We start from the raw sequence: 16,211 nt of genomic DNA on the forward strand, positions 1-16,211 counted from the left end.
CCTGCACAAGGATGTTTACAGCAGACTTATTCATAATTGCTGAAACTTGGAAGTAACCAACATGTCTTTCAGTAGGTAAATAAACTACATAGAGGCAATGGAAGATTATTGAACACTGAAAAGAATATCAAGCCGTGAAAAGACATGAAGAAAAATGCATATTGCTAAGTGAAGTCAATCTGAAAAGGCTACATACTGTGTGATTCTAACTATAGAACATTCTAGAAAAGGCAAAACTAGAGAGACAGACCAGTGGTTGCCAGGGGTTAGAGAGAGGAAGGGGTGAATAGGTGGAGCACAGAGGATTTTTAGGGCAGTGAAACTATTCTGTAGGATACTATAATGATGAAAACATATCATTACACATTTGTCCAAACTCAGAATTTATACCACCAAGACTGAACCCTGATGTAAACTATGGACTTGGGGTGACAACGATGTGTTAATGTAGGTTGGTCAGTTGCAACAAATGTCCCACTCTGGTGAGGAACATCGACAGTGGTGGAGGCTGTGCATATGTGGGGAGACAGAGGGTATATGGAAACTCTGTACTTCTGTTTTGCTGTGAACCTAAAACTGCTCTAAAAAACAAGATTATTGGGCTGGCCCGGTGGCGCACTGCTGTAGTGCGCCGCTTGGGAAGCGCGGTGGCGCTCCCACCGAGGGTTCGGATCCCACGTACAGACCGGTTCCCGCTCACTGGCTGAGTGAGGGGCGGGAGCAGCACCGAGGGTTGCGATCCCGTGGCCGGTCCCGGTCCGGTACGGGCGTGACACTGAGGGTTGCGATCCGTTGCCGGTCACGAAAAAAAAATGACAAAAAGGAAAAAAATAAATAAATAAATAAAATAAAATAAAAAACAAGATTATTAAAAAAAAAAACACCCACATCCTAAAGACAAAATCAAGAGTAATAGGAGGGCCCTCTGGATTCAAGATTGCTCTTTTGTATGTTGAGAGTCTTTTTTTTTTTTTTTTTTCCTACCTGGCTAGTTTCATGAACAAAGGACTTGAACCAGAGCAATCTGGGTTTGAACCCCAGCTCTGCCACGTGTCAAGCTGAGCTGTTCTTTATTTGTAAAGACTGAATGAGATCACATGTCAAAGAGCTTTGTAAACTGTTACACACATACAAATATAAAGTACTACTGCTGAATTATTTATAAATGTATCCTAAGAATACCCCAAATGTGTGAGAGTTCGTTATGATGCATGACCACACCTTGCAGATCATCACTGGTCAGCTCCTGGCTTTGAGAAAGCACTGATGCGTAGGCCCATGTCCCATGCACAAGACAACAAGCTCAAAGCAGGTACAGGCAATGAGAAGGAAAAGAGATGTAATCCTAGAGCGATCTGTTCTGAGTACAACTTGCAATGGGAAAGAGGGGACAAAAGCTGCAAACACATCCCTGTACACTCCCCAGGACATAATACAGCTATCCAGCCGACAGGACAAGGAACACAATTCCCAAGCATTGTTTTGGTTAAATAGATGATAAAATGCAGTGAAGGCTATGGAGCAGCATCCTCAGAGCAGAAGCTACTTCTGCTGAGCTTCCAAGTCCCATAAGGGTGGCTGTAGTACCTCTCTCTTTCAAGGTCAACATATGAAACAATCCTGGACTGCAACACCTCAGAAGTTCATTGCACATGACAATCTACAATAGAACCAAATGTTAAAGCAGAAATTTATTAAAATCCATTTATATAGTGTTTTACAACCAAAAAAACGTAGAGTCCTTAACATTCAGGCAGTCAACTCTATTATCAGAAGAGCTTCATGAGAAGATGGATTTCTTTGCCCTCCCCCCCAAAAAGATACTTCTGTTTTTTACTCCTGAAAATGATGCATTTAATTACGCCACCTTCATAAGAACAATTCCTTCAAGATCCCAAAACCTCTGCAGAGAGTGAAGAGACAATAGCAGAGAACCTTCTCCAAAACGCAGTGCCTCAGGACAGAGCTGTAGTAGTGCAAGAGAGACATAGAATGGCGGCTCTCCAGAGGAGTGTGCGTCCACCAGCAGGAGGGCCGTGAGGAGAGCCTGCGGGCCCAGCTGAGTGGCCCCTAGCTGCGCAGTGTGGCCAGCCGGGACTGCATGGCCTCTAGGGCCTCTTCCTCCTCCTCATCCTCTGAGGCGGCCATTGCTCCTGGAGGTTCAGGCTCTGGAAGGGCGTCGGTTACTTTACTGGGTGCTTTACCCAAGGCCCCTGAAAAGCAAGACAGCAAACAGATTAACAACACATTAGCTTAAGGAAGTGGTCGCTCAGTCTTCCCTGGCTTTCATTCCTGGATCACTCTGACAGATGGTGAAACACGCTGTTCTGGTGGGGCTTTGCTCACTGTGACAGAGGTGCCAACAGCAACTTGTAACGATACCACAGTTGTCATTATAAAGATTTTTACGAATCTGGGTTCTGAGGCTCCTAACCTAAATTCCTAAACACTGCTGAAAACTTTATAAATTGTTTCTACATCTTCACAAAATGTTTTCTTGAAGTAACTGTGCTTCTTTCCCCAGAAACTTAAACGAACAAATAAAAATTAAGTCCCAATTATTTTTATTAAATATACACTTAGAAAATCCAGAAGTAAAAATAAAGCTTAAAAACTAATTAACCATCACTCAGATAACTATTTTTATTTACCCCCTTCCAGGCTTCTATAAACATGTTTTTCACACAGAAGTGTGTATTTCAGTAACAAGGCTTTTTTCACATAATATTTTATGAACATCTTTCCATGTCATGAATATATTCTACATCACTTATCACAACTATAAGTAGTATTCCATTAAAATAGACATCACACAACTGATTCAACCAATATTATTAGGCTTTCAGCTTGTTTCATACTTTTTAATATAAATAATGCTACTACAGACATCCTTGAGTTATATCTTTCAGCACACCCTTAATTATTTCAGTAAACTCCCAGAGTTAGGCCAAGGGCTTTTGATAGCTATTGCCAAATTGCTTTCAAGAAAGTCTACACCAATTTAAATTCTCAGCAGTAATATATGAGAGCAATATTGCTCCTTACCATTATGAAAATGCTAGAAGCTTAAAAATTCTTTATAGGGGCCTGCCCAGTGGCGCACTCGGTAGAGTGTGGCGCTTGGGAGTGCGGCGGCACTCCCGCCAAGGGTTCAGATCCCATATAGAGACCGGTCCACTCGCTGGTTGAGCGCGGTGTGGGCGTGACACCGAGGGTTGCGATCCCATTACCGGTCACGAAAAAAAAAGACAAAAAAGGGAAAAAAAAAATTCTTTATAGATATTGGTGTTACTTTTCAAGAAATAACTTGCATATTCTAAAATTTAAAAATGGCCCCTCCACCCAGAAGCAGGCAAGATAATAATGCCCAGGGTCCTAGGCAGGAGCCGAGGGCAGCTCCTCCAGCCTGGAAGCAGGCAAGAGAGCACGCTGAACACACCACTTCTGTATGGGTAGCCCACCACAGCCACCGCGACAGCCATGACTGCCGCAAAAGTGACTTGATGCCACAGCAGTAGCCACAGCCACTGTGCAGGTGGCCTTCCAGACACTCGACTACACTGACACAAGGAGAGTCACCAGTGGAGACCGGAAAAAGAAGAGGATGTCTCTCTCCTCAAAGTCCACTCCAGATAATAGAAGAAGCAACTTCTCTACCAGATGGCCAGACATCAACATAGAGATACTAGAATATGAAAATCCAAGAAAACATGATACCACCAAAAGAATATGGTCATTTTCAAATACCAGACTCTATTGAGCAGGAAACCCATGCGATGAATGAAAAGGAATTCCAAGCAACAATCTTAAGGAAACTCACTGAGATATGAGAAGACTCAGACAACATAATGAAAAGAAAGAAAAAAAAAAAAAATCCAGGATATGATGGAGGAAATTTACGGAGATGAATACCTTAAAAAAGAATGTAGCAGAACTCATAGAACTGAAAGATTCACTCAGTGAAATAAAAAAAACAACTGATAGTTTAAAGAGCAGACTAAAACAAGCAGAAGAAAGAATTTCTGACCTTGAAGGTTCTTTGAAGTAACCCAGCAGACAAAAAGAAAAAAAAAAAAGGAAAAAAGAATTTTAAAAAATGAAGAGAATCTAAGAGAGCTAGCAGACAACCTTAAGTGTACAAACATTGAAATGATGAATATTCCAGAAGGGGAGGAGAAAGGAAAAGGCATGACAAACCTATTCAATGAAATAACAATAGAAAACTTCCCAGATATAAAGAGAGAGACATGGACCTTCAAATCCAGGAGGCTCAAAGATCCCCAAACAGATTCAACCAAAAAGATTCAACTCAAAGACTCTCTGAGACACATTATACTCAAACTGGTAAAGCTCAAAGACAAAGACAGAATCTTAAAAGCAGCAAGAGAAAAATGTCAAGACACCTATAAGGGAGCCCCTATCAGACTAACAGCACACTTTTCACAGAAACTCTACAGGCCAGAAGAAAATGGGATGATATATTCAAAATACTAAAAGAAAAAAATTGCCAGCCAAGAATACTATTCCCAGCAGGCTATCCTTCAGAAATAAGGGAAAAAAGTATATTTTCCAGACAGACAAAAACAGTGGGAGTTTACCACCATAAAACCAGCCTTACAAGAATTCCTCAAGGAAGTTTTCCATCTGGAATCCAAAAAACAATAATCACTACCACGACTACACAAGAAAGAACAAAACTCACTGGTAGAACAAAAATGCATACAAGAGAAAGACATTAAATCTTACCACCACAAAAAAACATAATGACAATGTAATACCCCTGCTTTATTTCTCATTTTAGTAATTTAAGTCTTTTTTTTGTCTTGGTCAGTCTAGCTAAAGGTTTGCAAATTTTGTTGATCTTTTTAAAGAATCAAATTTTGGTTTTGTTGATTTTCTCTATTGTTTTTTAATTTCCTATTTCATATATTTCTGTTGTAATCATTGTTATTTCCTACTTATATTTGCTTTGGTTTAGTTTGCTCGTCTTTTTCTATTTTCTTAAGGTAGAAGTTTGCATTACTGATTTGAGAATTTTCTTATTTTTGATATAGGTGTTTACAAGTATAAATTTTCCTCTAAGCACTGCATGAGCCTGGCATCCTATAAAACTTTGGTATGTTGCACTTTGATTTTTATCTCAAAGTACTCTCTAATTTCCCTGAGTTTTTTTTACCCTTTGTTTATTTAGAAGAGTGTCATTTAATGTCCACACATTTGTGAATTTTCTAAATTTCCTTGTTATTGTGGTCAGAGAACATATTTTCTAGATCTTAGTCTTTTTAAATGTATTAAGACTTGTTGCCCAAAATTTAAAAAATAAAATTAAAAAATGTAGAAGGGAATTATAGCCTAAAGAAAAAGCTACTAGCTAATTTAGTGAATGCAGGAAGAATGGCCATAAAAGGAGAGAAAGAAGATGAATCTCAAGGTCATACCTGCTGTGATTTCAAACAGAATTTTGTCAATTTCCATTTCTGCTTCTTCTTCCATTTCTTCCTGATCGTCCATACTTTCAAAAGTGTCCTCTAACATCTCTTCTATGATCCCAGCCTAAACACAGAATAAACATGTCACGTCCCTCAACTGTTAAATCTGTTTCCATCAGACACCCCTAGACACCATCTAGACGGAGCACTAGTCTCTCCAAGTCCAGTCCACTCTCTTAAGGGCTGACACAGAAGACAGTTGGCCAAAGGGAAACTGAATACTGTCTTCTCTGCAGGAAGGCCAAGAGCCAAAGGGAATTGGCTTTCCAAATTCAGCACTAAGGTTGGGAGGGCCACTACTGGCAATCAGCAGAGCCTCTGATAGTGACCCACACTATAATGGCAGCACTTGGGGAATGACTTGCTGACAGATGAGCGTATGCCGAGTTATTTTGGGAAACATCTGCTCTAACATTGTAAATATAATGTGTGAATGCAGGGGTTGAAACACGGTATAAAAACTGGTTGGAGCCATGTAAACACTGTGATAACAAATGGCAAGGGCACAGTGGGAATCCAGAAAAGGCCTGGGAGAGTGCTCCAGCATGTCCAGATTATAGCTGCGGTCATAGCTAGTCTGGTGGATCTCTGACACTGGCCCAACACAACCAGGCCCAACAGTCTTCCTGCTCAGCAGTGTTCTCAACTCCCAGATAAGGACCTACTATGTGGTCTTTGTTACTGATGCAAAAGGTCAGAATAGCACCTCCAATATCAAAAAGGGGGTTGCTGGGCCGGCCCGGTGGCGCACTCAGTAGAGTGCGGCAGCGCTCCCACCGAGGGTTCAGATCCCATATAGAGACCGGTCCGCTGACTGGTTGAGCGCGGTGCGGGTGCGACACCGAGGGTTGCGATCCCGTTGCCGGTCGCAGTATGGGCGCGACACTGAGGGTTGCGATCCCATTACCAGTCACGAAAAAAAGATAAAAAGGGAAAAAGGGGGTTGCTGACATCTCTGGGCAGAAATGGTAGAAAGGGGCTGGTATTTAAGTACTTTCTATTTGGTTCTCAGTCTCTTCTTCTTTAGTTTAAAACAGGGATGGGCAAACTACAGGCTGCAAGGCTAAATTTGGTCTGATGCCTATTTTTGTAAATAAAGTTTAATTGGAACATAGTCACACTCATTTGTTTATGTATTATCTATGGCTGCTTTTATGCTATGAGCAGAATGGAGTAGTTACAACAGAGGTGTGTGGTCCACAAAGCATAAAATATATTATCAACTATTTTACAGAAAAAGTTTGCCAGTCCCTGGTCTAGAACAACCTTCCTTACTGGCTTCACTAACATTTCTCTGGAGCAGACAGTGGAACCAGAGTTTCTTTCCACGTCCTTGCTCATGTTGGAGCCTTCAAACTCTATCTCCTGGGCCGGCCCGTGGCTCACTCGGTAGAGTGCGGTGCTGATAACACCAAGGCCACGGGTTCGGATCCCACATAGGGATGGCCGGTTCGCTCACTGGCTGAGCATGGTGCTGACAACACCAAGTCAAGGATTAAGATCCCCTTCCCAGTCATCTTTTAAAAAAAAAAAAAAAAAAAACTATCTCCTTGAACCCTAAATGGTTGCTCCCTAGATCCCCCACTCTCCCTAGAACTCTGTGTAGACTTTTGCTTCTTCCAAGGAACACTCTGATAATCTGACCCAACCTCTGTCATGCTCGGCTCAAACAGTTTCAACGAGTGTTAACAGCTGCTCTTTTGTCCTCAAAATCCCTTCTGTCTCGTAGCTGCAGTCTGTCCATTCCCAGCCACCACTATCCCTAGCACCCTGCCACTTGCTGAGAGTGACTCTCAGTGGTTTGGAAGAGGGAAGCAGGGCTGGCCCGGGTGACCTTCATCATCTCTTTGGACAGCTCCCGCATGGTGGCCTGGATTTCTGGGATCTTCACAAGACTTTGCATGGCCTTCATCACTTCTGTGCTCTTCTGCAGGGAACCAGCCACTCGCAGGACCGCTGAAAGTGAAAGGGTACAGTCAGGATTGTTCAATAGGATGGAGTGAAGAGAGACAGCCAAATTACAAGCCATTCTAATAAAAGAGAGCAGTAGCAGGTGGACTCCCAAAGTTATTTATGTACCTTTACAATAAACTACTATGCTAGGTGACCAAGAGACTGACTTTTCTAAATTGTGTGCTATCTGGGCTACTACTGGTGTGAATTATTTGAGCACGGACACCAGCTGGCTGATCTGAAGAGTGGCCTGAAGGCTTGCACTGACCTTCAGGGAAGGAAGCTAACTGGGAATAAATGTGACGAGTCCAGGACAAGTCTAAAATGGGAGGAACAGCACTGGGCCTTGTAAGGTCCATCCTGGAACACAGAAGGCAGTAGAGCTTCCCATCCACCAGCCTATGGATGGTATCTGCTCTATGAGGAACCTGTTGCTGGTCCTCAGGAAAATGAGAGAAAAGGGGATAAGATACAGCAAGTATATGTGTGTGTCTGTGTCAGGTGGTTACAGTTCCTTGCTAGGGAAAAACCTGTAATCTGAGATCGTGTGCATTCTACTGTCTTCCTTACAAGAAATTGTGGTAACAGTAGTTGATCATTTTCCCCAATGTCTGTAACAAGTCAAAAAAAGTTGGCAACCCTCCAGATCTGTTTTGGAATTTCATGAGACTTAAAGTTCTGAGAACTACACATCAAGCTATTCACTAATACTGGCACACAGACTTCCTCCAGTGCTGCAGTGCCTGGCTAGGCCAGGAGTCACTACACATTTACCTCCAGCGGAATCCAGACCCTAAGAAGGTTTCACATCCAAGGGAAAACTTCAGTGACCAGGGAAATGCCTGTCCAACATATATCGCATTTTGTGATTAAGGAAGTTTGCTAGTTGTAGAGAATACCTCATTTCTCAACATTGGAATAGGAAAGTAAAAATTTATTAACATCAGTGTAATTACAGAGGAAGTGTCAAGAATTTGTGTGGCTGAAATAAGAAAATGCATATGCCATTATAATGGTATCAAAAAATTCTAAAATGTTAGTTACTATTCATTATTGTACAAATGTAGGTGATAAGAAGAAAAAGGGTAAAAATAAAGCAAATTCCATATGGTTCTGTTTGAATTATAAAGTCTGACATCTACATGTGCCTGTTTTGTCCCTACTCGCATCCTGAGTTTGTAACCCACAGAGGGTGCCTGAACATATGTGTCCATTAAACTTGTTTGAGCTAAATTAGTAAAAAGATGGGAGACATGGAAAAAAAAGTGTGATTAGAACTGTTAAGTTAAACAGCACATCATTTGTGTTTTGAAATGGCATATATCTGATTGTTAAAAGGAACCAGAAAAGAGTCAATGTAGTAAAAAGAGGAAGCAAAAATGAACTTAGAAAGAAAACTTGTTACAAAAACATTTAATTTGACAACCAATCAAAAGGGATTGGGAAAGTGGATTTTTAAAAGGCCAAGCTAAATGTATGTTGTACACTTGAAACTCAAAACAAAGGAGGTTGCTATGGTTTGAATGTGTCCTCTCCAAAATTCAGGGGTTGCCAATGTGATAGTATTAAGAGGTGGGGCCTTTTGGAGGTGATTAGGCCATAAGAACTCCACCCTCGTGAATGGAATTAGGTACCCTTAGAAAAGGACTTGATGAAGGGAGTTTGTCCTCTCTTGCCTTTCTGCCTTTCACCTTGTGAGGACATAGCAGTCCTTCCCTCTGGGGATGCAGCCCTCACCACACAACCAAATCTACTGGCACATTGATCTTGGACTTCCCAGCCTCCACAACTGTGAGAAAGAAATTTGTATTCTTTATAAAGTACCCAGTCTCAGGTATTCTGTTATAGCAGCATAAAACACAGACAGAGGTATATATAAAAGAAAAACAAGACTGGATGAAAATGTATATCCTATATTGCAAAAGGAAAAAACAAGGTATGGCAGATAACAATTATTTCATAATAAAAACAGTCACACCTTCAAGTGAATGAGAAGACAAGCCACAAGCTGCATGCTGGAGTCCCTGTCCCACCCCCAAGGGCCTTTCAGCAGGTCTCCCTGTGATTCAGGTTCTCTCCAACTCCAGGGCCTCTCCACAGGTCGTCCCTCCGTGTGGAGTGTTGGCCCCACTGACAGCTCTACACAGTGGAGACCTGATGGACAGATTTTTTTTTGAGGTGGGGGATGGCTGGTTGGTATGGGGATCCGAACCCTTGACCTTGGTTTATAACACCGTGCTCTAATCAACTAAGCTAACCGGCCAGCCCTTTGATGGATAGATTTAAAAAAATATATGGAATGCTTCAGGAATTTGTATTCATCTTGTGCAGGGACCATGCTAATCTCCTCAGTATCATTCCAATTTTAGTATATGAGCGTAAGAGAGCACTAGATTTCTTTTTTTATTTGGAGAGGGACTATTTTATTCCCAGTGCCTAAATATGTTGAATAAACCAAGAAATGAATTTAGAAGAGAACAGGGAAAACTATCATATTAAAATTGGGGGAAAATGTTAAATATATTAGTATCTTGATAGCAAACAACATTGAGATGGCATTATAAAGACTCAAGTGCTACTACACAGAATGACATATTTAGTACTGGACCAGAAACACGTTTTTTTTCTTTTTATTGACCATAAAAATTCCAGAACTTTTCTTTATAACACTGTGCTCTAACCAACTGAGTAACGAGCCAGCCAAGAACTTTTCTTTATAAAAATAAGCAAACCAGGCCGGCCCGTGGCTCACTCAGGAGAGTGTGGTGCTGATAACACCAAGTCAAGGGTTAAGATCCCCTTACCGGTCATCTTCTAAAAAATTAAAATAAAATAAAATAAAATAATAAGCAAACTGTAACCGATTTCACATGGCAAAAGGGGGGAGGAGGGATTCCAACAAGTAGAAATTACTTCTAATGTTTTAAGTTACAGACATAGAACCAGCACATACTGGTGATAAAAACAGAGCAGCTGATGTAGGAAAAGAAACTAAAAACCAGGAATAAACATAAAAGGACTAAAAAGATTCATTTTTTAACATTTTATTGTGGAGAATTTTGAAATATATAAAAACAGAGAAATGTCATTTCACCAAAGAGGACATAAGGATGGCAAATAAGCACATGAATCACTACTCATTGGGGAAATGCAAATTAAAATCACAATCAGCACCACACACCTGTCAGAATGGCCAAAATAAAAAATAGTGACAACACCACACGTTGGAGAGGATGTAGAAAAACTGGATTGCTCATACATTAGCTGGTGGGAATTTAAAATGGTACAGCTCCTCTGGACAACAATTTCATATATGCATCCATAAAACCCAGCAATTATTCTACTGGGCATTTATCCAGAGAAATGAAGATTTATGTTCATGCAAAACCTGTACACTTTTATAGCAGATTTATTCATAACAGCCAGTAACTGGAAGCAACCCAGAAGCCCTACATTGGATGAATGATTAAACAAAATGTGGTATATCCACACCATGGAATATTACTCAGCCATAAAAAGGAACAATACATGCAAAAACCTGGGATAATTTCTAGAGAATTATGTTGAGTGAGAAAAGCCAATCCCTACAGGTTACACATTATATGATTCCACTTATATTATATTCTTTTTGTTTGTGTGTGTGTGTGTGTGTGTGTGTGTGACCGGTAAGGGGATTGCAACCCTTGGCTTGGCATCACCCGCACCGTGCTCAGTCAGTGAGCACACCAGCCATCCCTATATAGGATCCGAACCCACAGCCTCGGAGCTCCCAGCGCCACTGCGCTCCTAGCGCCGCATTCTCCCGAGTGAGCCATGGGGTCAGCCCATATATTATATTCTTGAAATGACAAAATTATAGAAATGGAGAGAAGATTAGTGGTCACCAGAGATAGAAAAGGTGGAGATGGGAGGGAAGTAGGTGTGGCTATAAAAGAGCAACATGAGGGATCCTTGTATTGATGGAAACATTCTATAGCTTGACTGCATCAATGTTAATACCCTGGTTGTGATAACGTATGATAGTTTTGCAAGATGTTATCATGGGAAAACTGGGTGAAGGGCACACAGAATATCTCTGTATTGTTTCTTACAACTGCATGTATGTGAGTCTACAATTTTCTAAAAATAAAAACCTTAATTAAAAAGAAGTCTTAGAAAAAAGCACATAAGAGCTGGCAGGTTTGCTCAGTTAGTATGGTGCTGATAACCAAGGATTTGGTCAAAACATACAAATATAACATAAAAATAGAACATATAAAGAAAAAGCAACATTACATTCCCATACCTACCAGAGATACAAATGAAGAAAAAGATTATACACATAAAAACAATTTCTGGTATAAATATTACTATATTATTTTATAATAACAACCAAAGACAAAAACAAAATAGCTAAATACTTAGTTTCATAATCAGATGCAAAAAAAAAAAAAAAAAGAAATATTCTGAAAAGAATCTGCACACTAATATTGGAAGCAACGAAAACACAGAACTTTACTTATCACAGGCCCTTATGGGAGTTATAGTTAAATTTTAAAAATAAGAAAAAACAAAAATTATATTAGAAATGGCATCAATAGCAAAATGCTGCTCACTGGTAGCAAGGGCCCAGGGGAGAAACACATTCGCAAACTAGAATGACAGTGTGGGTGTTAAAAGACAACTCAGAATTGGCAGTGACAACCAGAATAAATAAGACTTTAAAGAAAATACAGAATCTTATAATGACATTTCATGCTAAAAGCAAATGAAAGCTCAGAGAAGTTAAATTAAAAACATTCCAGCCTCAAGGGCCGGCCCATGGCTCACTTGGGAGAGTGTGGTGCTGATAACATCAAGGCCACAAGTTCGGATCCCTATATAGGGATGGCCGGTTGGCTCACTTGGAGAGCGTGGTGCTGACAACAACAAGTCAAGGGTTAAGATCCCCTTACCGGTCATCTTTAAAAAAAAAAAAAAACCCAAAACCAACAAACAAAAACATTCCAGCCTCAACAACAAAAATCTCCTGAGAGTAAAATACTTCTTTCTTATAATAAAGGTTAAAAAAAGAAAAACAGTTAAAAGAAAAATTATTTCCAAAGATACATCTCACATGTATGAAACGAAGAACAGAAAGGTAAAAAATTAAAAGGAAAAGAAGATAATACAAACATCCTATAATATGGAGGACCAAAACCAAAGGGAATTACAGCCATAAAAATATACTGCAACCATGTACATCTGGGAAATGTTCAAATTTTTTTTTTTTTTTTTTTTTTTTTTTTTTGTCTTTTGTCTTTTTCCGTGTCCGGCAACGGATCGCAACCCTCAGTGTTGCCCCCGTACCGGACCGGGGACCGGCAACGGGATCGCAACCCTCGGTGTTGCTCCCACGCCTCGCTCATCCAGTGAGAGGGAACCGGTCTGTATGTGGGATCCGAACCCTCGGGCGGGAGTGCCGCCGCACTTCCCAAGCGGCGCACTATCCAGTGCGCCACCGGGCTGGCCCGAAATGTTCAAAATTTAATGTCAAGTTTGTTTATAATTTATATGCTACCACTTGAAAAAAATAATTTAAAGTGGTTTATTAAAAAAAAATATGGCAGGTACAATAAAAAAATAGAAAAGCTCAAAAGGTCGTGAGCTGATTCCACACACACAGCTGGAGTTTCTCAACAACTGCGCTATTGACAGTATGGGCTGGAGAATTTTTTTGTTGTTGTTTTATGCATTCTAGGATGTTTAACAGCATCCCTGGCTTATACCCACTAAAAGCCAGTAGCAACACCTCCCCTACCTGCAGTTGTAACAACTAAAAAACATCTCTAAACACAGTCAATGTCCCCTGAGGGTCAAAATGTCTCCTGCTGGGAATCACTGACCTAGGCTAATAATTGAGCTACTGCAGCTGAGATTAAATTTAGCTTTAAGCTCTCAGCATATAAAGCACAAAAGTTAATAATGTTTTGAGTTGAAGGACACTTACTGGTAGAGGCACACTGTTTCAATGGGAAAGATCTTTCTTTTTTTTTTTTTGGTCCTTTTTTGAGACCGGCCGCACCGCGCTCGGCCAGTGAGCGCTGTGAGCGCACCGGTCATCCCTATATAGGATCCGAACCCACGGCGGTAGCGCCGCTGCGCTCCCAGCGCCGCACTCTCCCAAGTGCGCTACGGGCTTGGCCCAGGAAAGATCATTTTTTTCCCAGCACTAGGTTCTAAGACAAATTTCTTCCCTGGCTTTTTATATTAAGGAATATTAAAGTATCAGCTGTACCAGTAATTGTATAGAAGTTATAGAAATATTCTTCATATGGCCATTTCTTATCCATTATTAAAAAAAAAAAAAAAAGCAAAGAAATAACTATGCAATACCAGTAAAGGCATGTCTGTGGGAAGCCAAACTGGGCAGGGTGGGGGAGGGGCTGTTTTCTGATGATCCAGCTTGCTTCACGGATAGGCCTTAAAAATTCTAGAGGGACAGCTGTCTCGTGCCACTCTCACTTAAGGCCAATGATGTGTTCTTATACTATATTTACAGAGCATAACAAGTAAAATTAAATATGAAACAAATGGTGACAATTTAAGGAGGCAGATGTTTCTCCCCCCTTTAAAAAATTTAATTTAATGTTGTATTTTGTTTGTACAGGGGAAAAATATTTCGTTTTAAAAAAAACAACTGTGTGGATCAGTTAGCTCACATGGTTAGAGCATGGTGCTGATAACACCAAGGTCAAGGGTTTGGATCCCTGTACCAGCCAGTTGCCAAAAAAATCCCCCAAAAAACCCCACAATTGAGCACTGTAGAAGTTGAATTTGTAATGGTTTTGAAGGAAAAAGCTTAAAACCATTGAATAAAAACCACCATGGACAATACATAACACATATGTATTTATTTTAGAAGGTTACTTGTTTTTCAGCAAGCCTTAAAGAAACTGAATTTTAATTTTCTGAATGCTAAGCACAGTTAAACATGAAACGCCAAATAAAAGGAAAGGTCTACTCCTATTTGTTAAAGTCTCAGACTTGCAGACCTGGGTAATAAATGTGTGTGTGTGTACAACAATATAATGTTAGACTATAAAAAGCAAACTGCAACACAATTCGGATGGTACTTTAACAGTAGTTTACTGGTGGATAAGGGGGCTGAGGCCAATACAAGGAAATTGGTGAACATTTACCTTTTATTTTATATATTTTGGTAGTATTTCATAAACAATTAGCCCATATCACTTTTAAGGTAAAAATACTAAAAAACTATGAAAAATGTGTTTTGATTCAACAAGTCAGTTTAAATTTCAAAAATGTTATGTTTCACCCCAAAGATCACCTTGCAAACTTACTTTTAAGTATTCCAGTCAAAGCATGGAAACAAAACAAAAAAGGCCAAAGGTAGCTATGCAGATGTCCTGCTCTGCCTGGCCCTCCCTTTTTGTTGCCTTTCCTGTCCTTCTAGACACTCTGTCCCCACGATCCAAGAGCACAGAGCTCTGCTGCAGTGGCTGCCACCCAGGACCCCCACCCATGGCTCAGCACCCAGGCCTGCACTGCCTTTTTTTAAATAGTGAAATATACATACCACTTATTATTTTAACCAAAAATATACATAACATAAAATTTACGAATTTAACCATTTGTAAGTGTACAGTTAAGTGGCATTAGGTACATTCACCATTCATACTGCTGTGTGATCACCACCACCATCCATCTCCAGAACCTTTCTCGTCTTACCAAACTGAAATTTCCATTTCCTCCCTTCCCCTTCCCAACCATCATTCTACTTTCTGGCTCTAAATTTTTTTTTTTGTTGTTGACCGGTAAGGGGAACGCAACCCTCAGCACGGTGTGGTCCGCACCACACTCAGCCAGTGAGTGCACCCGCCATCCCTATATAGGATCTGAACCTGCAGCCTCAGAGCTACCAGCGCCGCACTCTCCTGAGTGAGCCACGGGGCCGGCCCCTTTCTGTCTCTAAATTTGACGACTATAGGTCCTCATATAAGTGGAATCATAAAGTATTTGTACTTTTTCGATGTGCTTACTTCACTTAGCATAATATCTTCAAGGTTCATCCATGTTGCAGCATATGTCAGAATTTCCTTCCTTTTTAAGGCTGAACTTATGCACATACGTTTTGTTTATCCACCCATCTGTCGATGAACATGTGGGTTGCTGCAACCTTTTGACTACCAAGAATAATGCTGCTGTGAACATGGGTGAACACCTCCTTAAATCTCTGCTTTCAATTCTTTTGGGTATAAGAAGAGTCTTCAAAAAGTTCATGGAAAGATTTGTATTTTCTTTTAACTCTATTTTTCCACAATCTTTTAAAAGTACCTACCCTCATATATCCAGAAGTGAAACTGCTGGATCATGTGGTAATTCTATTTCCTGCCCCACCTTTGAACCTCTCCCTGCACCCTCTCCCCAATCAAAACATACTCATCATCTGCCTTATTCTCCAGGGCTGCCATCAGAAAGCTGTCACTTGCAAAACATCTAATCATGACAATGTATTAATAGCTGACAAGGCCTAACATATTACCCCTCTCAGGAGAATCTGCATTTTAATAAAGGGAACATCTTAAGGAAAAGGAATGACTTTGTCAAACGGTGGCTTTTCAAAGCAGCAACAGGCTGTGGGTGGGATTGAGGACATCAGGAGAAAGACAGACAAAAGCCTCTCAAGAACTCTGTTTTATACTATTTCTAGTTTTCACTTTTCACTCCCAGAATGTAGACTCCTCTCTGCTGCCCCATCCTGGGTTCTAGCCTGTTCCCTCTCTGCTG

At 40.5% G+C, this 16,211-nt stretch overlaps 1 protein-coding gene across 1 annotated transcript in view; it reads right to left on the bottom strand.

Annotated features, from left to right (window-relative positions):
- Positions 1-1,672: 1,672 nt before the first annotated feature.
- Positions 1,673-16,211, bottom strand: part of CHMP3 (charged multivesicular body protein 3) — a 45,354-nt gene continuing 30,815 nt past the window's right edge. Inside the window, exons 4-6 of the mRNA XM_008578484.1 lie at positions 7,324-7,445; positions 5,439-5,553; positions 1,673-2,213 (exon numbers count right to left, since the gene is read on the bottom strand). Of these exons, the coding sequence (XP_008576706.1) occupies positions 2,071-2,213; positions 5,439-5,553; positions 7,324-7,445 (380 nt within the window). The 3' untranslated portion in view covers positions 1,673-2,070. The remainder of the gene's footprint in view (positions 2,214-5,438; positions 5,554-7,323; positions 7,446-16,211) is intronic.

Source organism: Galeopterus variegatus, unplaced genomic scaffold (genome assembly GCF_000696425.1).
Source record: "Galeopterus variegatus unplaced genomic scaffold, G_variegatus-3.0.2 Scaffold1695, whole genome shotgun sequence".
Lineage (NCBI taxonomy): Eukaryota > Metazoa > Chordata > Mammalia > Dermoptera > Cynocephalidae > Galeopterus > Galeopterus variegatus.